At 42.4% G+C, this 27,817-nt stretch overlaps 1 protein-coding gene across 1 annotated transcript in view; it reads right to left on the bottom strand.

Moving 5' to 3' along the window:
• ABCA12 (ATP binding cassette subfamily A member 12) overlaps nt 1–27,817 on the bottom strand; it is a 542,556-nt gene that overhangs the window by 318,102 nt on the left and 196,637 nt on the right. The window contains 1 exon segment of the mRNA XM_030210844.1: nt 2,501–2,571. Within this exon segment, the coding sequence (XP_030066704.1) occupies nt 2,501–2,571 (71 nt within the window).

The following is a 27,817-nucleotide window of genomic DNA, read 5'->3' as shown; positions in this document are numbered from 1 at the left end:
AAATCTCTGTCCACTTCTCCTGCCTATGAAGGAGGCCTCAATATCACCCTTGGTTACCATCACCATTCACTAACAGTTACTGTGTGCTAATTCATGTACTGCTTTAGTGAAAGGGCCCTTAAGATATATTAAGGAATGTTTTATTTTTTATTCAGATAGTGAAAAATATGTGTGGAAATCACAGGCAGTAAATGAAGTCTAATGTTTAACTGTTTAACAAGTTTAAATCTTCCTATTTTAAAATAATTTGGATTCTGAAATAAGTACTCCCAGATTTCTTTACTTGTGATCATATCAGTAAAATCCAATTAAGAAAGAAATATTATATATACAGTGGTTACTTTTAAGCAGTGACATGCTGTATGCTTCAAATATTTCCCTAATGAAGTGTTTCTCAGGTATAGCACATGTATCAAATTAATTTTCCAGTGGCAAATAATTAATGCTTTAGCTGAAGATCCCTGGCCTTTGAATATATTAACAAACTCCACAAGGCACAGAGAGTGCGTGCATGACATGCTAACACATGCCATTAAACTAGTAAAGTTAATAACAGGTCCAATTAAGAGCTAAGCTAGATAAATGGATTCACTGATTTACAATAATTTAAGCTCTTTGATAATACTGCTATATGTCTTTGCTGAAAAGATGAGATGATATTTACTGTTATCATACATGTTTATATTTTGAGTTTAATAGGTCTAAATGCTAAAAGATGTAACTGTTGATGTTCACATTTAGGGGATCAATCTACTAAAGCATGTTAACGTTTTTACATCTGTTATCACATATGAAAAATGCTGATAGCACATGTGATCTAATTTATGTGTGTTAATAGCAATTTGAATTTCATCTATTAGCTTACAAGAGCTTTAACTATGAAAATAAGGGAATGAGATACAAAACTATCTGGGGCAGATATGGAAAGGGGTTTTAAGAAGGCAGGAGAGATAGATCCCTAGATATTCAGCAGCATTAATTGCTTGCTTCTGAATATATTAAAGTAGTAACATAGGAGCTGAAATTTCCTGTGCTCCTGCTGGCTTAAACCATGTGTGAGTGTTGCTATCCAATCGCTATGATTCTGTACCAATAATGTGGTATATGACTTTTCACTTTTATAGTGTCTTTTAGACACCGTCACCCTATAGGCTGCTTGTAAAAAGAATCGCTATGACATATCTATGAGTAATGAAGATTGCTTGAGAGATGAGTCTCTTCTTTAAAGAGAATTTTGCTAAATTATATATATACTATTAGAAAAGGCCCGTTTCAGACCCAAATGAAACGGGCGCTAGCAAGGTTTTCCTCGGAGTATGTATGTTTGAGAGAGTGTGTGTGAGAGTGACTGTGTGTGAGAGAGAGAGAGTGAATTTGCGAGTGTGTGTGCGTGACAGAGTGAGACTGTGTGCGAGTGTGTGTCTGTGAGAGAGAGTGTGTGTGCCTGGGGCCCCTCCCTCCCACCCAGTTCCAGTGTCCCCCCTTCCTCCATGTTCCAGGGTCGTCGTACCTCCCTCCGTTCCTCCGAGTTCCAGGGCTGTCTCCCTGTTGTTGTTTTTGGTTTTTTTTTTCGTTTTTCTACAGGTGGTGCATTCCTCCCCTCTCGTCCCCTCCTCCGAATTCCAGACCCCCGCCCCCCCCAGTTCCAGACCCCCCTCTGAGTTCCATACCCCTCCCTCCCCCCAGTTCCAGACCCCCTCCATCTGAATTCCAGACCCCCTCCGAGTTCCAGACCCCTCCCTCCCACTGTCTGAGTTCCAGACCCCACCTCCCTCCCTCCGATTTGCAGACCCCCCTCCCTCTCTCCGAGTTCTACACCCCACCTCCCTGCCTTCCTCCCTCCGATTTTCAGACCCCCCTCTCTCCAATTTACAGAACCCCTCAGAGTTCCTGACCCATGGACCCCCCTGCCGTGACCCTCTAAAGCCCCCCTTCCCGCCGCCAACCCTCCCCCGCCACCGTCGCGTACCTGTGTTGGCGGGGGACCCCATCCCCTGCCAGCTGAAGTCCTCTTCTTGGCCGCGCGGCGTGGACAAATGATGTGATTTAGTTTGAATCAGTTTGTGTTCGTGCGTCTGACGTCAGACGCACGCACATAAACAGATTCCAACTTAAAGCAGGAGGGCAGCGTGGATTGCTGCCTATCTCCAGAAGGGAAGAAAGATCCTCTCTGAGTTGTTTGTTCCAAGGCTAATTTGCTTTCTCTCAACAGAGTCACTGGTCCCACCCACTAAGTTTAAAACTGTTAGTTGGGGGATGGGAGGAATTAGCTGTTTTGATGGATAAGAGAGAAATCTGATGGCAAATAAGTTTATCAATATTATGCTGAGAACAGCAAATACCACTGCAAATTGGCAAGTGGCAAGCTTAAGCAGGAGAGCAGAGTGGATTGCTGCTTATCTCCAGAAGGGAAGATCCTGGATGACCTGCACTTTTACCAGTACCCGACCACTTCAAAAGTGTTATTCAAACATGTCACCTGAAATATTGAAATACTTACATTTGTGACTGCAATCTCAAACCAGGCTTTCAGAGACTGCCAGGATAAAGTTTCACTAGTTTGTGTGTCACCTACAGAGTAAAGGAAATAATAGACAAACTAAATAATTAGTTTTCACCCTAAAACTTAATAATTAAAAAAAACGAATTATAAATACATGAAAAGACAGGGGTGTTTCTAATTAAAAAAGGGGACATATTGAGGTGTATTTTCAAAGCACTTAGGGGGTCCTTTTACTAAGCCGTGGTAAAAAAAATAGTCTGTGGTAGTGTGGGAGCGTGTTTTTACCATGTTCTGGGCCATTATTTTGCTGCAGCTGGGAAAAGGGCATTTTTCAATGGGCCGGGAAATAAGCGTGCTGTAAAATGATAAGCAGTATGTGCCTATTTATGGCCTGAGCCCTTATCACAGCCTTTGACCTAAAGGTAAGGGCTCACATGCTAGTCAAGTGGTAATCATGCAGCACGCCAACATGGGTGTGTTTCCGATTGTCACCGGGAATGCTCCCCCATGGTAGAAAATAGAAAACTATTTTCTACCAAGGGAACCAGCACGCTCCAACTTCGGAATTACCATTGGGTGCCCACATTACACCGGCAGTAGTGCCGATTTGGCACATGCTACCCATGTGTTAGCCCTATCACTGCTTTGTAAAAGGGCCCTTTAGACTTACAAAGTTATATAGAGGCATATTTTCAAAGCACTTAGACTTACAAACTTACATGGAGGGGAATTTGTGAAAGGGACGTCCAAGTTGTGATTTGGACGTCCTTGCAAAACGGCGAAATCCAGGGGTGGGGAAACCCATATTTTCGAAACAAGATGCACATCCATCTTTCGTTTCAAAAATACCATCAGAGACGTCCAAATTCTTAAATTTGGATATCCCTAGATTTGGTCGTCCCTAGACATGGACGTTTCTGACTTTTGGCGATTTTCGAAACCAAAGACGTCCATGTCAAAAATGGCCAAATGCAAGCCATTTGGTCATGGGAGGAGCCAGCATTTCTAGTGCACTGGTCCCCCTGACATGCCAGGACAGCAACCGGGCACCCTAGGGGGCACTGCAGTGGACTTCATAAATTGCTCCCTGGAACACAGCTCCCTTACCTTGTGTGCTGAGTCCCCCAAAACCCACTACCCACAACAGTACACCAATACCATAGCCCTTACGGGTGAAGGGGGCACCTATATATGGGTACAGTGGGTTTGTGGTGGGTTTTGGAGAGCTCACTGCTCCCTCCACAAACGTAACTGGTGGGGGGGGGGGTATGGGCCTGGGTCTGCCTGTCTGAAGTGCACTGCAGTGCCCACTAAAATTGCTCCAGGGACCTGCATGCGCTATCATCGACCTGAGTATGACATCTGAGGCTGGCATAGATGCTGGCATGGCATATTTTGGAAGATGTTTTTTGAGGGTGGGAGGGGGTTCGTGACCAGTGGGGGAGTAATGGGAGGTCATCCCCGATTCTCTCTGGTGGTCATCTGGTCATTTTGGGCACCTTTTTGTGTCTTAGTCGTAAGAAAAACAGGTCCGGGTGAAAACGTCCAAGTGTTCATCAGGGACATCCTTGGTTTTTTTGATTATGGATCAAGGACGTCCAAGTTTTAGGCACGGCCACGTCTCGCCTTCACTACATCTCCGACATGCCCCCTTGAACTTTGGCCATCCTTGCGACAGAGTGCAGTTGGAGACATCCTAAATCGGGTTTCGATTATATCGATTTGGACATCCCTGGGAGAAGGACATCCATCTTCCGATTTATGTCGAAAGGTGGACGTCCTTCTCTTTTGAAAATGAGCCTAATAGTAATCTATGGAACTTGGTAAGTCTAAGTGCTTTGAAAATGAGCCCCATTATTGCTAAAAATTGCACGTTAAGTCCTAAGAAAAATAACACAGACAGATAATTATATGATGCTCATGTTGAAAGTAAAAGATACAAACCTAAAGTTTGCTAGTGTTGAATCTATTCCCACATGCTAGTGCTGCATTATCAAGGCATACTGTCACCTAATGTCATTAGTGCATGGCAGGTTGCTCTGTTGCTGAATTGGCTTATATTACAGAAACAACGCATACCAATGTTCCATTATTAAACAATGCTACAACATAAACATTATAAATTCACAGCAGATAATCTTCTAATTTAAATGAAGCCACGTTTGCATTAAAGAAATCATAAAAATCAATTTAAAAGGTGCAATTAGGAATATCACTGTCTTTTTATGTATTTATAACTCATTTTTAAGTATTAATATAACATGCAATGCATTGCTTTACAATTTATATATTTCCTTTGGAGTATGTCAGTTTTCCAATATTCACCTTATTTTAATGATGGTATAATATCTTTTTTAACATTTTTATTGCCAGCCTTTTTATCTTCTCTTTTTTGATGGTTCCATATTTTAACAGTATGACATTTTTATTGAAATATATGTTTTTAAAATATACTCTTTAGACTCCTGAGGCAGGCACATTCTGTGCCGAAACACGGCACTGTGTCAAATTTATATTTTGGAATAACAGGCATAACAAATTCTGTGTATGATATCATTTGGCTCCCTCGTGTTTTTGGAAGTGTCATTGTCCTGCAATACTCCTGTAGACTGCACCTGCCATGTTCATAGTGTCCTTCGTTCCTCCACCTTGGTGGTTGATCCCTACGTGCCTTTAGCATGTGGCCATTTTTAAAATTTGCTGCATGACCACTTACTGCCACCTATTTTGTATGCAGTAAAGGATCATGCAGTTTCCTTATGCTAACCAGTTAGTGTGTTTTAATATAGATGTGCTAACTGGTTAGTGCAGGAACACCCACTCTCTGCACACAACACTCCCCCCCCCCCCCCCAAGAAAAGAAATATTATTTAGCACACGGTTAGCATGTGCATATTTCGGGGTTACCACAAGACACCTGATTGCGTCCCATGGTACTCCATTTTTAGCTGCATTAAGCGTGCAGTAGCAGCTAACAGCTTAGTAAAAGGACCTTTATGTTTTCAATAGTGTAATGTAATTAGTATGCCAGGGCTCTTAATTTGACTGTTTGCCTGTTCATATTTTGAGGTTTATGTTCTTGCTTTTATAATATTTATTTATTTATTAGGATTTATTTACCGCCTTTTTGAAAGAAATCACTCAAGGCAGTGTACAGTAAGAATAAATCAACATAAGCAATAGACAATTACAGCAGTAAAAATATTCAAATAACAATACAAAGTATGGCATAGTATACCACTTACAAATTCAACACAATGGACCCTGTTTACTAAGCAGCGTTATAGGCGCTTTAACATTTTTAACGCACGTTAACCATATATGTGCCTACAATATCCCTATAGGCGCCTACATGGCTACCGTGCGCGCTAAGTGTGGGTGCGCTAAAAACACTAACGCACCTTAGTAAACAGGGCCCTATATGTAATAGAACATTTTAATTGACAATGTAGGGTATAATCAAAGATGGAACATATAGGTAAGAGAGTAAGAGGAATAAGAAAATAAAGTGACTAATTTAAAGAAAGTTGCATATGAGGTCAGAGAGATGATTAAATGTTATCTCAGCTAGGGTAGAAGTGGATAAATATATTTTGTGATTTTTGTGTTATTCATTTTATTGTTTTGAAACTGTAATGCAGGCTGTTCAAAATTGCTGCTAAAGTATCCAGGGGCCCGCGAAAGGACCTACGTACTTACAGCACACACCAAGTTGGCACTACTGCCCGGCCGGGCGGTAATTCCGAATTTGGCGCATGCTGAATCCCGTGGTAGAAAATAATTTTCTATTTTCTACTGCGGGCCGCTGCATGCTTACCATGCAGATAGCGCGTGAGACCTTACCACTAGGTCAATGGGTGGCGGTAAGGTTTCAGGCTGAAAATAGACACACGCTGATTTCAATTTTAGAGCATGGCCATTTTCCAGTCCCTTAAAAAAAGGCCCTTTTTCCTAGACATGGTAAAAATGACCCAGTGCGTGCCCAAAAGTCGCGCTCGCACTACTGCAAGCCACTTTTTACTGAGGCTTAGTAAATGGAGCCCCCAATGTTTTAACAAGCTGAATCATGCCCTTAAAGTCTGGAATGCTAGAAACACATGTTCCCAAAAGGTTTACTCATAAAAGGCATCTGCCACAGAAGCATTGCTAACAGGAGGATAGGATCATTTTACAATCCCTCTGTGTATCTATGTGAGATGTTAGCTTTGTGTCATTCTGCTTTGAAGGAAATATTTTATATCTTTTTCAAACTTTATATTCTGTATACCTTTGTACAAACCAGTTTAGAACAGTTCAAGTTGGCACCTTTATGAACATTCCACTCACCTGGACCTAGTGGATCCAGATTAAAGTCCTCCAATGTTTTGATTAGAAACAATCTACTGAAAAGATATATCCCTCAATATTCTTTTTTTTTATCATTTTACCTATCATGGGGGTCTTTATTTTTAAAGAAGTTTGCTTTTGGAGGGTGTATATTAGATGTGGAGCTCCATTTTACACGGAATATAGAGATCAGAATTGAGACTTTCAGTTTGGGTCGTGTTCAATTAGAAATATCTGATGCAAAAGGTTCTTATACAACAGTTTGATTCCCTAGCAGTAATAAGTACATAAGTAATGCCATACTGGGAAAAGACCAAGGGTCCATCGAGCCCAGCATCCTGTCCACGACAGCGGCCAATCCAGGCCAAGGGCACCTGGCAAGCTTCCCAAATGTACAAACATTCTATACATGTTATTCCTGGAATTTTGGAGTTTTCCAAGTCCGTTTAGTAGCGGTTTATGGACTTGTCCTTTAGGAAACCGTCCAACCCCTTTTTAAACTCTGCTAAGCTAACCGCCTTCACCACTTTCTCCAGCAACGAATTCCAGAGTTTAATTACACGTTGGGTGAAGAAAACTTTTCTCCGATTTGTTTTAAATTTACTACACTGTAGTTTCATCGCATGCCCCCTAGTCCTAGTATTTTTGGAAAGCGTGAACAGACGCTTCACATTCACCTGTTCCACTCCACTCATTATTTTATATACCTCTATCATGTCTCCCCTCAGCCGTCTCTTCTCCAAGCTGTACAGCCCTAGCCTCCTTAGTCTTTCTTCATAGGGAAGTCGTCCCATCCCCGCTATCATTTTAGTCGCCCTTCGCTGCACCTTTTCCAATTCTACTATATCTTTCTTGAGATGCGGCGACCAGAATTGAACACAATACTCAAGGTGCGGTCGCACCATGGAGCGATACAACGGCATTATAACATCCTCACACCTGTTTTCCATACCTTTCCTGATAATACCCAACATTCTATTCGCTTTCTTAGCCGCAGCAGCACACTGAGCAGAAGGTTTCAGTGTGTTATCGACGACGACACCCAGATCCCTTTCTTGGTCCGTAACTCCTAACGTGGAACCTTGCATGACGTAGCTATAATTCGGGTTCTTTTTTCCCACATGCATCACCTTGCACTTGCTCACATTAAACATCATCTGCCATTTAGCCGCCCAGTTTCCCAGTCTCGTAAGGTCCTCTTGTAATTTTTCACAATCCTGTCGCGATTTAACGACTTTGAATAACTTTGTGTCATCAGCAAATTTAATTACCTCGCTAGTTACTCCCATCTCTAAATCATTTATAAATATATTAAAAAGCAGCGGTCCTAGCACGGACCCCTGAGGAACCCCACTAACTACCCTTCTCCATTGTGAATACTGCCCACTCTCTGTTTCCTATCCTTCAACCAGTTTTTAATCCACAATAGGACATTTCCTCCTATCCCATGACCCTCCAATTTCCTCTGTAGCCTTTCATGAGGTACCTTGTCAAACGCCTTTTGAAAATCCAGATACACAATATCAACCGACTCCCCTTTGTCCACATGTTTGTTCACTCCTTCAAAGAATTGAAGTAAATTGGTCAGACAAGTATCTTTATTGATTTTGAAACGGACAAAAAACATATGTACAACAGAATATTTTTATTAAAGAATTCAATGAGACAAAGCAGTGCAAAAAGCAATTTGTCAGAGAAATTGCTAGATATGAGAATCATGAAAGTTGTCATCTGTCAAGTACAGTAACTAGAAAAGGCCTGAAACAGGGATCAAAACTACTAGTTAAGTAATTAAATAGTGGATATGTATGAGTCAAGACTAGACCATACTTTAAGTGCCAATGGAGAGTGATCTTTCTTATCTATTACCGAAACTTCAAATTGATGAAGTTGCAATACAGATTGTCACCATAAATGAATATTTAAAAAGAGAATTATCTTTCCAATTGGATAATACAGATTTTAAAGCAACTGCTAATAAAATATTAAGCAATTTAGAGTCATGTTTGTCCAGAGAGATGTCCATGCCAGAGAACTAAAAATAATCAGCTTCCATGAGAGTGGTTGTCGAATATGTAAAATTTTTGAAATAGTGTTTTCTTATCTGGTTCCAAAAGGCATGAGTGAGACTGCATTCAAAAAGAAGGTGTTTCAGAGTTCCAGGATGTGTCTTACATGACCAGCAGAGATTATGAGGTAGTAGACCTGCAACTGCTAATTTTTGTGGAGTCCAGATGGCTTTCTGATGCAGAAAGAAAAGAGACTGGATCATATTAGCTGAGGTTACTGGTCGTCCAAGAAATTTCCAGAAGTCTTTCCATTGTTCTGATGTTAGTTTATACTCCAGGTCTAATTCCCATGATTGCATGAGGCCAGATTTCAAAGATGATTCTTTGGTTACTAAATATTTGTATATATTGGAGGCCATATAACCAGTACTAAATAATTTCTCAACAAAAGAAGTTATAGACGGTTGTTGTGAAGAAGTGACTTAGTATTATCATTTCTGGTAAGGCAATGTTGCAGTTGCAACCATCTAAAAATCTGGTTAGAGGGTAATACAAATTCATTCTGCAATAATGAAAAGGAATAGTGTTCCATTGGACAATAATCGATCCATGTAAAATATTCCTTCGTTATACCAAGTTAACCAGAATATATGTGAATTATTGATTTTAATAATGGGATTACCCCAAATTATGGAATGTAATGAGTTCTCACTAGGGATTTCCATATACTTATCTAGTTCAATAAGGCATTTATAAGATGAAACAATAACAGAATTACCTTGTGTTTCAGTAAACATAAAGGAATATGTTGTGGATGTAAACACTGAGACCATAATTCTTTTTCATTGTGTTAACCATATCAAACCTATAAATGGCAAGTGACCGACTCACCTGCAAATGCGCAGTAGAGACTTCCCTCTCTGTCCCGCCCCCGCGTCAAGACGTGATGACGGGAGGGGGAGGGGGCGGGACAGAGAGGGAAACTGCGCGGAAGGGGAGGGAGGGAACCGCTGACGTCGCTACCGCTCCCCCCCCCCAAGGTAGCCGCTACCGCCCCCCCCACGCCGGAGTCGCCACCACCCCCCCTTCACCCGGCCCGGGCCCTCTCTTCGTTATTCAACTTACAGCAGCGCCGAAACAGCAGCAAGCAGCAGCTCCCATTGGCCTTCCTTCACTGCCTGTGCCCCGCCCTCGCCGACGTGACGTCACACGAGGGCGGGCACAGGCAGTGAAGGAACTAGGCCAACGGGAGCTGCTGCTTGCTGCTGTTTCGGTGCTGCTGTAAGTTGAATAACGAAGAGAGGGCCCGGGCCGGGTGAAGGGGGACTCCGGCGTGGGGGGGGGGCGGTAGCGGCTACCTTGGGGGGGGAGGGGACATGGGAGGTCTCAGAAAGAGGGGGGCCTTGGAGCTGGGAGGGCTGGACTGAAGGGGGCCTTCCAGCTGGCTGGGAAGAAGGGGGGGGCCTTGGAACTGGGAGGGAGGGAGGAAAGGGGGCCTTGGGAGCTGGGGGGGCCTGGGGCCTTGGAACTGGGAGGGAGGGCAGGGGGGACTTGCAGCTGGGAAGGGGGAGGACTGGAGCCTTGGAGCTGGGAGGGAGGGCAGGGGGGCCCTTACAGTTGTGAGGGAGACCCTTACAGTTGTGAGGGAGAGCAGGGGGCCTTGGAACTGGGAGGGAGGGAGGGAGGGAAGGGGGCCTTGGGAGCTGGGGGGGCCTTGCAGCTGGGAAGGGGGCCTTGCAGCTGGGAAGGGGGGAGGACTGGAGCTGGGAAGGAGGGCAGGGGGGCCCTTACAGTTGTGAGGGAGAGCAGGGGGCCTTGGAACTGGGAGGGAGGGAGGGAAGGGGGCCTTGGGAGCTGGGAGGGCCTGGGGCCTTGGAACTGGGAGGGAGGGAGGGCGGGGGGTCTTGCAGCTGGGAAGGGGGGAGGACTGGAGCCTTGGAGCTGGGAGGGAGAGCAGGGGGGCCCTTACAGTTGTGAGGGAGAGCAGGGGGCCTTGGAACTGGGAGGGAGGGAGGGAAGGGGGCCTTGGGAGCTGGGGGGAGGGTGGGAAGGGGGCCTTGGGAGCTGGGGGAGAGGGCCTGGGGCCTTGGAACTGGGAGGCAGGGAAGGGCGCCTTGGGAGCTGGGGGGGAGGGCCTGGGGCCTTGGAACTGGGAGGGAGGGAGGGCAGGCAGGGGGCCTTGCAGCTGGGAAGGGGGGAGGACTGGAGCCTTGGAGCTGGGAGGGAGGGAATGGGGCCCCTTACAGTTATGAGGGAATGGGGCCCCTTACAGTTGTGAGGGAGAGCAGGGGGCCTTGGAACTGGGAGGGAGGGAGGGAGGGCAGGGGGCCTTGGGAGCTGGGGGGGAGGGCCTGGGGCCTTGGAACTGGGAGGGAGGGAGGGCAGGGGGCCTTGCAGCTGGGAAGGGGGGAGGACTGGAGCCTTGGAGCTGGGAGGGAGGGACAGAGGGGGCCTTGGAGCTGGCAGGGAAGGAGGATGGCAGGGGGCCTTGCAGCTGCAACGGGAGGGGGGCCTTGGGAAAAAAAACGTTCCAATACGCGCCCGTTTTAACGGGCTTAACGGCTAGTCAAACATATAAACGGCGAGTGACCGTACTCACTCGCAAATGCGCAGTAGAGACTTCCCTCTCTGCCCCGCCCCCACTTCAATACAGGGGCGGGACAGAGAGGGAAGTCTCTACTGGCATGCTGCAGACGTTGGAACCGCTCCCCCCTACCCCCCCCGGAGTTGCCGCCGCCTCTCCACCCGGCCCGAGCAGCACTGTTAACTTACATCAGCACGCAGCAGCAGGCACATCAGCAAAGCTGCCGTCGGGCTTCCTTCTCTGCCTTTGTCCCGCCCTCGCCGACGTTACGTCACACGAGGGCGGGACACAGGCAGAGAAGGAAGCCCGCCCCGACGGCAGCTTTGCTGATGTGCCTGCTGCTGCGTGCTAATGTAAGTTTACAGTGCGGGTGGAGGGGCGGCGGTGGCGACTCCAGGGGGGGCTCGAAACCCCCCCCATTCCAAAAGTAGCCCGTTTTCACGGGCTCAACGGCTAGTAGGTTCATAAGTGGAATGTGTAGCAATCCAATAACAAGCTTGTTAAGTAATGAAATCTTTGTGATATGTCCAAAAATCTGGAAAAGCAACACCAGCAAGCTCTTTGGGAAGCCCACAAAAATTGTGATAGAAGTTTATCTATTTGTTCATAAATAGTGTGGGGAAAGAAAGCTGGGATCATACATAAATGAAGTTGATTTATGGCATTATTACCATTTTATAGACTCCAATCTTCCCCACCAGTAAAGGTGCAATGGGCTCCATGTAATAAGTAATTCTTTGATTATTGAAAGAATTTTATTTGAATTAGATGTTATAGTAGATTCAAGATCTGGTAAGAGAACTAATCCAAGATAACGAAAGCCACTAGATGACCACACAAAATCAAAATGTGAGCTAATAGTTGGAGTGGTATGTACATTAAGGGGTATTACCTCAGTTTTTTGTTTATTAGTTTTATAGCCTGAGATTTGGGAGTAAATATCTACCAATTTTAAAAAATTTCTATAGATTGTATAGGTTTATGAAAAATAGTAGGACATCATCTGCAAATACCACTGCTTTGAGTTCCTCATATTTAAAGGAGATGCCATGAATAGCAGAATTATAACAAAGAGAAATAATTAGTAGCTCCAGAGCTAAATTAAATAGAAGGGGTGACAGCGGATAGCCTTGTCTGGTACCTCTCTTCAACATTATTTGATGTGATAACGTGTTATTTGCAATAATACATGCAGAAGGATTGGTATATAATATTTTAATTTTATTTATGAATATAAGGTGCTCCAGAATAAGAAGTTCCATTCTACTCTATCAAATGCTTTTTCAGCATCTATGGCCATTGCTATAATGGGTTGATCTAGGGATTTAGAAAACAAGGAAATCTGATGAAATAAGTGGGCATTATTGGTAATTAATCTCCCTGACATAAACTCAACTTGATTTGGATGAATAACAGAGCCAATGATTGAATGTAAATAGTTAGATAGGATTTTTGCAAATATTTTATGATCTACATTGAGTAGAGATATTGGTCAATAATTGGAGACTTGTGTGGGATCCTTATTGGGTTTTGGTAGAATAGTAATAACTGCTTCAGAAAATCTATTCAAGGTTTTTAATGATTTTCTAGTTGTTCAAATAAAGCGAGGTGGTTGGGAGTCAGTACTGTAATAAATAATTTATAAAATTCACTAGGAAGACCATCTGGTCCAGGAGCTTTCCTAGACTTTAATTTCTTGTTCTCTTATAGGGGAATGAAGCAAGTCTCTTTCTTTTAGGGAACAAGAGGGGAAAGAGATATTATTTAGAAAGTTTTGTAGCTGAGATTGATCGTATGAAGTTTCTGATTGATAGAGTTCTGAATAAAACTTATGGAAAGCTTCAAATATATATTTTGTTTTAGTATAAGAAATATCTGAATTTTTTTGTTTTATTATTGGAATCTGTGTTTTAATTATTTTCCTTTTCAGATGGTTGGCAAGCATGTGATTGCATTCTGTTCAGCATATTGGGACTGATTACGAATAAAGATCTTATGGCCAGCTTTAATACTCCATATTCTATTGTATTTGTATTTGGTTTGATATATGGAGTTGAGAGTGTTTGGATTAGGAAATGCAATATATTGTTGTTCCAATAATTTTAGTTCATTCTCTATTTCTGTGAGGTGTTTATATCTTTCTTTATTTTTGATGTGCAGAAATGGCAATGAACTCTCCTCATATAGTGGCCTTGAAAGCTTCCCAAATTGTAATTTGGTTTATGTTGATCTTGATTAGGGGCAAAGAAATCAACAATTACACTTTTAACTCTATTCATGTAATTATCATCCATTAATAATAGACTGTTAAGTCTCCATAAGGGTTTTTTTTTTAAGATGTAAACACATTGAGTCAAAGAGTGATAGAGATTGCAGCATGATCTGAGATTGTAAGTGGAACTATATCTGAAAAAATGATTGCTTCAAGTAAATTATTAGAAATTAAAAAGTAGTCAATTCTTGTAAAAATGTGATGAGGATTAGAAAAAAAAGTGTATTCTCTGGAATCTGAGTGAAATTGTCTCCATGGATCAATCAGGTGGTATGTATTTATCATAGAGAGTAAGGCAGTGTGTGCTTTAGGTATATGGTAAATTGTTTTGGATTGTCTGTCTAACCATGTATCTAGAGACATATTGAAATCACTGGCTGTGATAATAGGAACTGGAGGGTATTCCGCCTGTTTTTCAGCTATTGCATAGAAAAAAGAAGGTTCATCTATGTTTGGGGCATAAACATTAAGCAGATTTAGTTCTAAACCATTTAAAACAACATTTAACAGAAGCCATCGTTCTTCTGCATCTTTTGTTTCCTTTTGGAGCTTAACTGTTAATTTTTTATCAACTATAATAGCAACTCCTCCTTTTTTACCATTGGATGGAGACTGGTAGAATCTGCCTAACCAATTACCATTTTTTGATAAAAAGACGTATATCCGGGAGATGTGTTTTTGCAAAAACATGATTTGTGCTTTCATTGTTTTAAGTGCTAAACAGATTTTTTTTTTTATTGGGTGTGGGAGCCAAATCACATTCCACAAAATAAACGTGGAGGGGCATAATCAAATGGGGCGCCCAGGTTTTCCTGAGGGCGTACTCGCAGGACATCCTCGCGAAGAGGCGGGGAAGCCTGTATTATCAAAACAAGATAAGCGGCCATCTTTCATTTCGATAATACAGTCGGGGATGCCCAAATCTCAACATTTAGGTCGACCTTAGAGATGGTCATCCTTAGAGATGGTCGTCCCCGGTTTTCAGCGATAATGGAAACTGAGGACGCCCATCTCAGAAACGACCAAATCCAAGCCATTTGGTCTTGGGAGGAGCCAGCATTCGTAGTGCACTGGTCCCCCTCACATGCCAGGACACCAACCGGGCACCCTAGGGGGCACTGCAGTGGAATTCAGAAATTGCTCCCAGGTGCATAACTCCCTTTCCTTGGGTGCTGAGCCCCTCAACCCCCCCAAACCCACTCCCTACAACTGTACACCACTACCATAGCCCTTAGGGATAAGGGGGGCACCTACATGTGGGTACAGTGGGTTTGTGGTGGGTTTTGAAGGGCTCACATTTACGAGCACAAGTGTAACAGGTAGGGGGGAGCCTGGGTCCGCCTGCCTGAAGTGCACTGCAGTACCCACTAAAACTGCTCCAGGGACCTGCATGCTGCTGTCAGGGAGCTGGGTATGACATTTGAGGCTGGCATAGAGGCTGGCAAAAAATATTTTAAAAGTTTGTTTTAGGGTGGGAGGGGGTTAGTGACCAGTGGGGGAGTAAGGGGAAGTCATCCCCGATTCCCTCCGGTGGTCATCTGGTCAATTCAGGCACCTTTTTGAGGCTTGGTCGCAAGAAAAAATGGACCAAGTAAAGTCGGCCAAGTGCTCGTCAGGGACGCCCTTCTTTTTTCCATTATCGGCCAAGGACGCCCATGTGTTAAGCACGCCCCAGTCCCGCCTTTGCTATGCTTCCGACATGCCCCCATGAACTTTGGTCATCCCCACGATGAAAAGCAGTTGAGGATGCCCAAAATCAGCTTTTGATTATGCCGATTTGGGTGACCCTGAGAGAAGGATGCTCATCTTGCGATTTGTGTCGAAAGATGGGCGCCCTTCTCTTTCGAAAATAAACCTGTTAGTGTCATTTTTGATAGTGTGAGCCATGGTGAGAAAATATGTTAAGTTGTAAAAAAAAAATGAAAAGTGCTGCAGAACCTTTCACACAGCATTTCCCATTTCAAACAGTGTATAGATTCCAGATAGGGAAACCATATGAACATCATCATAAAGCTAATGTTATATAAAACAATTATGTTAGAGAATAAAGTACAGCTTGGACTCATGTAGAAAGAAAGAAATGCAACAAGAGCACAGAGCTAGGAGCTAAGAGCTCAGCTTCGAAAAAAATAGATGGGTGTAAAAGTATATTAGAATTGAACAACAGGCAAGAAGAACTCCCACGCCTAATAAAGTTTGGTGTCTATTGATTAATATATAAATTTGTGTTTCTAATGATAACAATTTTAGCATAGCTTCAAAATGTAAAATTTGCGATGCATAGAACTTTTGTAAGAAGTAGGCAAAAACAGACAAACAAGGTAATCAACATCATTATCCTGACATTAATGTAATTTCCATGTAAGTACCAGAGGATTAACACAACAAAAGCCGTTAAGCCCTTTATCCATGAGGAGAGGTTTAGAGTCATAAAAAAAGAAAAAGGAAACTGTGATTGACAAAAGTTTCAATAAGACTACAGTGGGAAAACAGCCAGCAATATGTAGCTTACAAGAGCAGAGTAGGGCTCAGCAGTGTGAAAAAAATGTGCGTGGAGCTTAGCTCATCCAACCATACTTTCCGTGTTCCTTTTGTCCAAGAATGATTGTAAGGATTCCAGGGAGTCAAAGTCTCAGGTGGTGTTGTTTAATGTGATAATCATCCTTGCAAAATATTGTAATCCAAACCTCGCTCCTTTTTCTTTAAATTGTGCTCTCATAGACAGGAACTGCTTTCTTTTCTGTGCAGTGGTTTTCGACAGATCCAGGACACTATTTATCCTTCTGCCTTGAAAAATCAGAGAAGGAATCGATCTTGCTGTTGTCAAAATTAGTAAAGCTTGAGGGTATCGAAGCAACTTTGCAATTATAGGGCGCGGTGTCTTAGCATTGGACTTAATCTTCCTCGGAGATCTGTGAGCACGCTCCAACTCGAGTACTGCTTCAGGTAGTAGACGCAGGATTTTCAGGAGCCATGTGCATAGAAACCATGATAAATCAGACCCTTCTGAGTGTTCTGGTATGCCCAAAATTTGCATATTATTTCTCCTGCTTTTATTGGCAAGATCTTCAAGCTCTTTTTCCAAGGAGAGAAGTTTGTCCGTTGTTGAGTCCATGTGGTGTTGTAGATATGTGGCAGTTTGTTCTGAGTGTTTTTCTACTGCCTCTAGTCTCGTTTGAAATTCAGAGACTGAGATTGTGAAAGCCATTAGATTGTTTTTCAAGCTGCAAGTTGTTTCACAGTAAGATCTCTTAAAGGTTTTAGTTCTTCTAGGACTATTTCAGAAGAGTGCACGTTAGACCTGCTCGGCCCCATTTTTTCAGGACTTGGCATATCTCATTTTTTTCCTTTTTCTCCCGAAGAAAAAGATATGCTAACTTCTTGTTTGTGAGGCTTACTTGTAGACATGTTTAGAAAGGAGAATATGTATAGTAGTATAAAAAATTGTGCCGATGACACCAGTAAATACTTGATTTTAGCAAGGCCTAGGAGGGAGCTCTGAATCTACATGTCCATCTAGTCCAATGTCCTCTAGCGCCCCCAATGATGTAATTTTGAACCAATTTGGCAGAGGCACCTCTCTTTGCTTTATTTTCAATTCTGTTTTCATCATATTTGAGTTCCTGAGGAAGTTTACACGAAACCCTGCAGGAGTCGGACTCTTTATGATTCATCGAGGACGCAGGAGCGCCTCTATGTTATGATAAGAAAAACATTGAAATTGTCCTCACAGAGAAGAATAACATTTTGGAAAGGATATAGGATAAAGGATGAAGGACAAAGTAATTGCGATATCTTACCCTGCTGGAAAGTAATATTGAAGATTCAACGAGAGTGAGCCATTAAACATCCAGGAGGGAAGCTACTTGCTAGTACATGCTAAGTGCCTTTTTGCTATTTTAAATATTGAAGACCTATTTTAGGTTCAATTTTTTGATACATATGCATGAGGTTGAATGGAGTTGTAGATAGGATTGATCAACTCAGACACTTTTGGATAATTTCTAGATTTTTATATTAGGTTATTCACTGGTTGGTGATATGAGCATGAGTATGTGGTGTTGCTCACACAAAAAAATATGAATTACGGAGAAGTTCTATGATCGAGAAGCTTGTCCACCCTTAGAGACATAAATCACTTTGGAGTAGCCTCGCTTGGGTGAGTTTATACTCTGAGAACTCTCCACTCTCTCGAAAAATGTTATTTACATAAAAAATTTGTTTATAAAGAGTGTTAGTGTCGAGTTGATCTTCTATCTATATTTTAACTCCACCCTATGGTACTCTGGTTCTTTGGATATTTTGTAATTTTGAACTAGGCACTGACAGGGGAAGGTTCAGCTGGGGACTGCTCTTGTCTCATAACCCCTAGACACCAGGAATTTCAACAGGTAGGGCGATGGGACCTATGGGAAGATGGGGCTCTTTGGAGGAAAGGGAGGGTCTTTGGGTGTGGGGGTTATGAGGAATGAGGCTCTTCAAGGAGGGTGATGGGGGGTCTTTGGATGGGTTATGATAGAGGTTCTTTGGGAGCAGAATGTGATCAGGGAGGCTTCAGGGGGAAATGGAGATGAATCTATTCCCATATAGAGTCCTATGCAAAAAGAGGCTTATTGATTACCAGGATTAAACATAAAGTCCCCTATGTATTAAACATCACTAAAGTTTTGCATGGTAAATGCAAAATTTAAAATGCAATAACTGTAAAATATCTACGGTAACTGATGTGGGCATTCCCAGCATTTTTGAGAGCTTAACACAGATAAAAGTTCAATATCGAGTGTTAACTTCATATAATATGCTGTGTGCTACCCCCTTTTGAGGTGAATTTGATTATGAAAAAAAGTTTTTGAAAATTTTGATATACACTCATTGAAACAATATTTCCTCTCAGTAGTTTACAAACATTCACAATGTTAATACACAACCACATGGAGGGGGAAATCAAGATGGCTGCCGCACCGGTTGATTGTTGAGACGCTCCCAAGTTTTCTGAGAATATTGTACTTAATTTCTATTTGAAATGCCACACACGAAATGCAAGGGAGTGATGAGATTAGTGCCTCCACCTACCTCATCCTCCTCACCGGCTCAGACGTCTTTGGAGCGTTTCTTTCCCAGTGCTTCCAGATTTCAACATGGAGAGGATCCCGTAGCGGGGGAGAACCAGAGAAGTGGAATCCCCGCTGGGAGAGGAAGTCTCCCTATCGCTACCATCTACTTCGCTCATCCCTCTGAGCCCGGCGTCGAGAGCGGCCCTGGAGGGAAACCCCATCGATTTCGATGACATTTCGATAGGGGCGACCGGTGGGGACCCAGACATGCAAAAGGCGATCTGCGGCACTGGAAGAAGTTTGTCTTCTACAACGCAGACCTCGGAGGTGACTCTACAAACCCTAAAGGTGATGTTGGACCAGATTGCTGCCACAGTATTGAAGACATCAGGTGATGTGACTAATCTAAATACTAAATTTGAAGAGCTGCAAAGTACTGTAGATTCTGTTAAGAGTGATTTAACTACTCAAATTCAAACTATACAGAAATATGTTACAACTTCAAATACCTTTAAAAGTGTGGTTACTAAAGACTCTCTGGACATCAGACGTAAAATTGAACAGCTTGAAAACTTCAACAGGCGCCTAAACCTCCGCTTTTTGAATTTCCCAATAATAGCGGGGGAAACCCTAATAAATACCTTTTGCAAATATTTAATGGAAATTTTGAATATTCCTTTAGAGGCTATACCCCCACTAAATAAGATTTATTATATTCCTATTGCTAGAAATGGAGCTCAAGGTCCTGTGAAAGATATTCCTGATTTACAAAATATTTCTGATATTCTGGAGCAGTCTTCTGAAATAATAATGAACAGAACTACAATGATTATATCAATGGTCTTCGAGCAGGACTATAATACCATCTTAAGACTTTGACTGGAAGCTTGAAAGTTATGTGGTTGTGTATTTTTTTTTTATACTTTTAATCAATTATTCAAGGATATCCTTGTACAGAAATACAGGCTAAATTAAAATACAAGAACTGAAGGTCACGTGACGCGATGAGCGGGAGAAGACGCTGAGTGCGCAGCTCCTGCCTTCCCTTAGATTCTTTATCAAAAATTCGTCCTAAAAATTGGATACAATACCCCACAAACGAAGGTAAACGAAGAGTGCTTAAAAGGAGAAAAGTTTAATACCAATTTGGAGGAGAATGACATCTAAGATTACCAGAAAAGATAGAGAAAAGACCCGGCCGCCCGATGACAAGATGGCGGCTCCGGCGAGCCCGGGGACATCAGCGGTGGGATCCGCGTGGGCAGCCGAGATTGTTGGGGAGGTTACTCAAGCATTGGAAGCCATATTGGAGAAAAAGCTGGGAGCGCTGGATAACAAACTAGAACAACTACATAATAGCGTAACGCAGATACAATTGGACATGGGACAATATCAACAACGGGCAAGTGATACGGAAGATCGTGTGGACAAAGTGGAAACAGAAGTAAGCCGCTTACAAAAACTAGTAGCTACTTACGCCGATAAAATCGAGGACCTCGAAAACAGATCGAGGCGTAACAATCTTCGCCTCGTGGGGCTTGCTGAAGATTTAGGAGAACGAGACCTGGCCAAATACCTTGAGACGTGGCTTACCAAAGAACTACAACTACCAACGGAGCTGGGCCCGCTGCGAATTGAAAGAGCGCATCGGCTGGGCCTTAAGCAGGGAGCAGAAGGGCGGCCCAGGGTAGTTATTTGTCGCATACTTAATTTTGCCCACAAGGTAGCCATTTTGCAGGCGATGAGAGGTGGAAAAGATCTACACAGTGGCAATAGGAAAGTATTATGCTTTCAAGATTACTCTGCCGCGGTAGCGGCGCAACGAAAGAAATTTTCCCCAGTGTGCTCGGAGTTGATACAGCGAAAAGTTAGATTTGCACTGATGTATCCAGCGAAATTGCGAGTAACCCACCAAACGGGAAATAAAATATTTACCACAGCAGAGGAGGCGAAAGAGTTCCTAGATCAACTGGAAGGAGAAAAATGAAGTGCTACTAAGCTCAAATGAAGAATATATAAAACTAGAAGAGATAAATAACCAATGCACCAATTGGGGGCACTAAGCTCAAGAGATCTCAACAGAAAGACAATGATAATTAATAGTATTCTCACCCTGAAGCTGAGACTGTGTTTAACCAACATAGCAGAACAGATATGGGTGTAAACAGTAGAAAACATCAACGAAAGAATAAAACACAGAACTCAACTATGAACTTGGTCCCAATGGATGACTTTACATTATAAGGGAGGCTGAGCTTACAAAAAAAGGATACAGTAAGACTGAACTGAAATACAGACTGAGCAATTTTGAAGAAGAGCCCCAACTAAACTCACTAATTTAACTATAACAAATATCTTGATTCAATCTGACAGCAGTTAATACAGAGATGAAGAAAGGTATGATGAACAATTTGTTAAGCTGTTGTTACTATTAAACTAAGCGCAGAATTTTGGATTCAAAATAGGTATGACTATTATGGAAATAGTAAGACATAAGAAGCAATTTTAAAGAGAGCTTTAAAGAGGATGTTGGGGCTTAGTTGGAAGGACCCAAATCATATACGTGGGACTATAATTGACATAGAAGAAAATGTTATAACCATAGAAGCCCTGGATTACAAATGAAGTTATCTTATGGCAGGAACGGGACATAGATGATGAAACACTGATCTGGCCGGTGGAAACCATATAGGTTTATGAGAATGATCATCATAGACTTATTGAACTAACCTAATAGCAGATAGTACAAGGAAGAAGAGAAGAATGTTGAGTAATTATAAAACATTGCATTGATATTTATGTTAAGTTGCACTGTATGGTTAAAGGTTAAAATGTGTTAGTAATCGATAGAGGGGTCAAAAATATGTAAAAGATTCATCAGCGAGCTAATATATAGAGGGAAACAGTAGGACGAATATATTGCATACAAATGAGAACAGGGGGAAAACAAAAAAGGGAAAGGCGTCGAAGGTGACCTAATTCCAATAGGAATAGAAGGGGATAGTAGGGGGGGAGAGGGGATTCCCAGGGGAAGGGAAGGGACAGGGGAGGGGGGGAGGGAGGGAGGGTACAGGAGACATTACCAGAAAACACAAGTGATACCTGAAAAGAAAGATAGATTATTCGCCCGATTATTTGAACAGGGGGGGGGGGGCTGGAGGCTGGGCTGGCTCCTCTCGGACATCAAGATCATGTAAATATGGAGATGGAAGGCCAAGGCAGATACACTAATTAAGGTTATTACATGGAATGTTGGGGGCATCCCTTCGCCTATAAAAAGATCAAAAATCTTAAGACACCTCCAAAGGCTTAGGGCTGACATAGCCTTTTTACAAGAGACACATTTAACTGCAGAAGAACATGCTAAATTGAATAAATGGTGGGTGGGGGAATGTATGTCAACAGCAGCGGTGGGGAGAAAAAGGGGAGTAGCAATTCTAATTAGAAAAGGAATAACAAATCACATTCATAAGATAATCCAGGATCCTGAGGGACGTTATGTGTTAGCTATTGTCACAATTAATAGACAAAAACTCTTATTGGGCAGTATATACGCCCCAAATGTCCTAGATCTTAAATTCTACAAAAAATTAGTGGCAAAAATAGCACGTTTAGAATCTATACCAATAATACTAGGAGGAGATTTTAATATGACCTGGGACCCACAAGTGGACCGATCGCACCCTCCGGCAACAATCCACCGTACACAAACTAGAGGACTACCTGAATTGTGCACTACACTAGATCTCATAGATATATGGAGGACGTTGCATCCTGGGATCAGAGAATATACACATATGTCAAGAGCTCATGGTACCTCTTCCAGGATTGACTACCTATTAACATCAAGCACATTATTTCCCACAATTAGAGACGCTGATATAGGACCATGCGTTATCTCGGATCATGCGACGGTACATATGAATTGGATGGGGGGAGGGGAAGAAGAGAAATTTCGGGGGTGGACGTTCCCAACGTATTTAGTAAATAATGTGAGATTTCGAGAACATTTGCAAACGAAATGGGCAGAGTATAAACATTTTAATGAAGACACAGTACTAACTTCAACTAGTTTTTGGGAAGCTGCAAAGGTGGTCTTGCGGGGAGAAACTATCAGTTTTACTACCCAATACAAGCGTGCAAGAGATAGGGAAATCCTGCGATTGGAGAAACAAATGAGAGAAGTAAATAGACATTATGGCTTAAATCCTTGCCCTCGGCTTAGACAGGAGATATTAGAAATACAGGCGACTTATAACTCCTTATTACATGATAGGGAAGTGAAATCCCAAACATATTATAGATTCCAATTGTATAAATTTGGGAATAAGGGAGGGAAACTTCTGGCAAGAGTTATTGCCCCTAGATACGCTTCCAGAAATATCACTAGTATTAAAACACAAGAGGGAAATGTGATACATTCCAATAAAGAAATTAGACAGGTATTTAAAACATATTATCAACACTTATATAGTTCCACAGAACAAGAAGGGCTATCAGGCACGCAATATCTCCAAAACCTTACGATTCCACAGATAAATGAACATGACTGCAATCTACTGAACGCGGAGATTAGTGAGGATGAGATCACATGGGCTATAAGACATAGCAAGATGGGTAAAGCGCCAGGGCCCGATGGATACAAAGCAGAATTTTATAAATTAATGGGAGAATCGATTGTACCTACATTAACTAAAGTGTTTAAAGAATGGATATCAAAAGGTACATTACCTGAACATTTAAATCTAGCGCGTATAATTGTGTTTCCAAAGCCTAATCGAGATGAGCAACTAGTAACATCGTATCGCCCTATATCGCTTATTAATCATGAAGCAAAACTATTTGCAAAAATTTTAGCAAATAGACTAGGCCGTGTTCTCCCAAAAATAATCCATGAAGCTCAAGTTGGCTTTGTGCAGGGTAGGTCGGTAGCTAGGAATCTCAGACGAATTTTGACATCATTGGAATATTTAGAGCACACTAATGAACAAGCTTTAATGATTAGTTTTGACGCTGAAAAGGCGTTCGACAAAGTGGAATGGTCTTTCTTATATGAGGTGATGGAGGGATATGGTATAAAAGGAGAGTTTGTACAGGCTATTAAAGCTTTATATGCAGACCCTCTAGCGCAGGTAATGGTCAATGGGAACTTATCTGAGGCAATTCATATAGGCAGGGGAACGAGACAAGGCTGCCCGCTATCGCCCTTACTATTTGCACTATATCTAGACCCTCTAATTAGGGATATTCAAGAATGCCCAGCGGTGCCTGGAGTAGACATACAACACCAGCAGTTCAAAATGGCTGCATTTGCAGATGACTTGCTCATTATTTTAAAGAACCCAAGAGAAGCGCTGGGTAATTTATTAGAGATTTTTAGGGAGTTTGGAGACTACTCGGGATTCACGCTAAACCTTGACAAATCAGAGGCCTTAGCTATAAATACAGATGCCCATAGCCTATGGCCCATAGATTTCCCTCTAAAGCGGGCAACTAAATCTTTTAAATATTTAGGGATTATATTACCGGTAAATACAAGAGATCTCTATGATTTAAATGTTAGCAAACTCAAAGAGCAGACCATGCATCAGTTAAACTCTTGGCAAAATCTTACGATATCCTTGACAGGGAGGATATGTTTAACAAGGATGGTAATAATGCCGAGGTGGCTGTATGTTTTACAAGTTCTACCACTAAAACTCAAGCAGACTGACATAAAATACTTTTATAAACTTCTGAGAAAATTCTGTTGGGCTGGGAAAAGGGCCAAACTTCAATTGAAATTCCTGTTAGGAGGGTGGAGACAAGGGGGAATGGGGATTCCAAATATCAAATACTACAATATGGCTTGCCTGCTAAGACAGGTTAGAGATTGGGTAATGAATGCATCGGATCATACACCACTTGAGTATGAGATAGTGTACTTCGCCCCATATAATTATCTAGCGTTATTACATACCCCGAATAAGATACTCCCCCATAGATTTAAACATAGTGTTTTGCTCCAGCCTACTAGGGAAGCGTGGAGATTTATAGGGAAACTTCTGGGGGGAGACCCCTTTAATACAGAGCTATTAACTATAAGGGGCAACCCGATGTTTGTACCGGGGATAGAGAATCAAACTTTTGTCATGTGGGAAAGAAACGGCATAGCAATTATGCAAGATATATTGGGGGGTGATGGGCATATCAAAGCAGTAACACAAATGCAAACTAACGCACAATGGAGGGATTATTTTGCGCATAGCCAACTCACGCACTATGTGCGCACACTAAATACAGATGAGATTAAGAAACACTTAGGTGAGAAAATTAGAAAATTCTTTGAAGAAATAGCTGAGGAGGTGCCATCAATCTCCAGTATACACCTGAAATTGTGGGGACTGATGCCTGAGAGAGAGTTTAGTCAACTCCGTCAGAAATGGGAAACAGATATAGGCAAGGCATTGACAGGTTGGAATATTGTAAAACAAATACAGGATATGCCCAGAATAGTAGGAGGGGCTAACCTAAGGGAATGTGCGTTTCGCATATTGCATAGGGCTTATTTTACCCAGACACAACTATACAAATCAGGGGGCATCCATACCGCTACCTGCCTGAAATGTCAGAGGGCAGATAATACGCTATATCATGCGATATGGGCATGCCCTGCAATAAAAAAATACTGGAGACATATAGCTGTATTTCTATCTACAACTGTCAATTGTGATATTGCATTGAACCCTCTATGTCTAGTGCTAGATAAACATGACGCCTTTCCCAGGCTAAACAAAGATAAAATGATGCTATGCCGCAAAACATGTCTCATTGCCAAGAAATGCATAATGCAGCACTGGACCTCTGCACACCCTCCGACTTTCTGGCATTGGCGGAACCAGGTACACCAATTGCTCACTTGGGAAGCGAGAGAGGCAAAAGGGACATACAAACGCAAAGAGCGCTTTCTAAAAATCTGGGGGTGTTATCTGGATGGGATGACTCACAGAGGGAGAAGTCGAATTCTTAACAATCTGTAATATTTGTTTTTTCTTTTTTTTTTTTTTTGTTTGTTTTTGTTTGGGTGTCAATTGTGATAACAGAAGACTTATCTATAGGTAAATAGGGGGGGAGGGGGATATTATGATCAAGATGTGATATTGGTTATAATATATAGCCGAAACTGGAGGATAACAAATGAAAACACATAAGTCATCGGAGGTTGATACTATTACACTTTATTATGTAAATGATGTTAATCCTTTCTTTTGGCAATAATATCACAATAATATATCAGTTGTTGGAAAGGAGGAGTGGGGAAGGGAGGGAGGGGAGAAAGGGGAACATGGGGGGGGGGGGGAAAAAAAAAAAATTATTACAAACAAGTTGTTGATGATATAATTAGATGACTGCGTTGTATATATACTCATTTTGGTGTTGTATAATGGTCTGTTATTACGATAATATAATAAAAAAGTTGAAACATAAAATACAAGAACTATGTTTCAAACATTCATATTGAACAATTTAAATCACTATAAGGAAAAATCTCTATTTGAAACATTTATACAGAACTAATATATTTAGAAACCTTTCTTAGACCTCAATTATAATAGAAGAGGGGAGAAAAAGAGTTAGAGAAGTGTACAGACAAATAATCATTTGAAGAATTGAAGAGGTGCAAAGAAAAGCTACGAGGATGGTATGGGATTTGCGTTACAAGAAGTATGAGGAGAGACTTGCGGACCTGAACATGTATACCCTGGAGGAAAGGAGAAACAGGGGTGATATGATACAGACGTTCAAATATTTGAAAGGTATTAATCCGCAAACAAACCTTTTCCAGAGATGTGAAGGCGGTAGAATGAGAGGGCATGAAATGAGATTGAAGGGGGCAGATTCAAGAAGAATTTCAGGAAGTATTTTTTCACGGAGAGAGTGGTGGATACTTGGAATGCCCTCCCGCGGGAGGTGGTGGAGATGAAAACGGTAACGGAATTCAAACATGCGTGGGATAAACATAAAGGAATCCTGTGCAGAAGGAATGGATCCTTAGGAGCTTAGCCTAGAATGGGTGGCAGAGCTGATGGTTGGGAGCCGGGCTAGTGCTGGGCAGACTTATACGGTCTGTGCCGGGGCTGGTGGTTGGGCGGCGGGGATAGTGCTGGGCAGACTTATACGGTCTGTGCCAGAGCTGGTGGTGGGAGGCGGGACTGGTAGTTGGGAGGCGAGGATCGTGCTGGGCAGACTTATATGGTCTGTGCCAGAGCTGGTGGTTGGGAGGCGGGGTTGATGTTTGGGAGGCGGGGATAGGGCTGGCCAGACTTATGCGGTCTGTACACTGAAGAGGACAGTACAAATAAAAAAAGTAGCACATATGAATGTATCTTCTTGGGCAGACTAGATGGACCTTGCAGGTCTTTTTCTGCCGTCATCTACTATGTTTACTATCCACCTTATAATTGAAAGAGAAAAACGCCTAGATTTCGACCCAAATCGGGAGATAGACGTTTATCTCACAAAAACGAATAAATCGGTATAATGGAAAGCCGATTTTGGACGTTTTCAACTGCACTCCATCGCGGAAGCGTACAAAGCTGACGGGGGCGTGTCGGAGGCGTGGCGAAGGTGGAATTGGGGTGTGGTTATCGTCCGAGGAGAGATGGGCGCCTTTTGCCGATAATGGAAAAAAAGTATGCATTTGTAGCTAGAATTTAGGGCACTTTTCCTGGACCCTGTTTTTTTCACGAATAAGGGCCCAAAAAGTGCCCTAAATGACCAGATTACCACCAAAGGGAATCGGGGATGACCTCCCCTGACTCCCCCAGTGGTCACTAACCCCCTCCCACCACAAAACATGATGTTTCACAACTTTTTATTTTCACCCTCAAATGTCATACCCACCTCCCTGGCAGCAGTATGCAGGTCCCTGGAGCAGTTGTTAGGGGGTGCAGTGAACAATTGTGCTGCTTAATGCTTAGTCGTCCAACCCCCCCAAACCCACTGTACCCACATGTAGGTGCCCCCCTTCACCCCTTAGGGCTATAGTAATGTTGTAGACTTGTGGGCAGTGGGTTTTGAGGGGGATTT

The sequence above is a fragment of the Microcaecilia unicolor genome, chromosome 7 (assembly GCF_901765095.1).
Source record: "Microcaecilia unicolor chromosome 7, aMicUni1.1, whole genome shotgun sequence".
Taxonomy (NCBI): Eukaryota; Metazoa; Chordata; class Amphibia; order Gymnophiona; family Siphonopidae; genus Microcaecilia; species Microcaecilia unicolor.
This window is presented reverse-complemented; position numbering and strand designations above follow the sequence as displayed.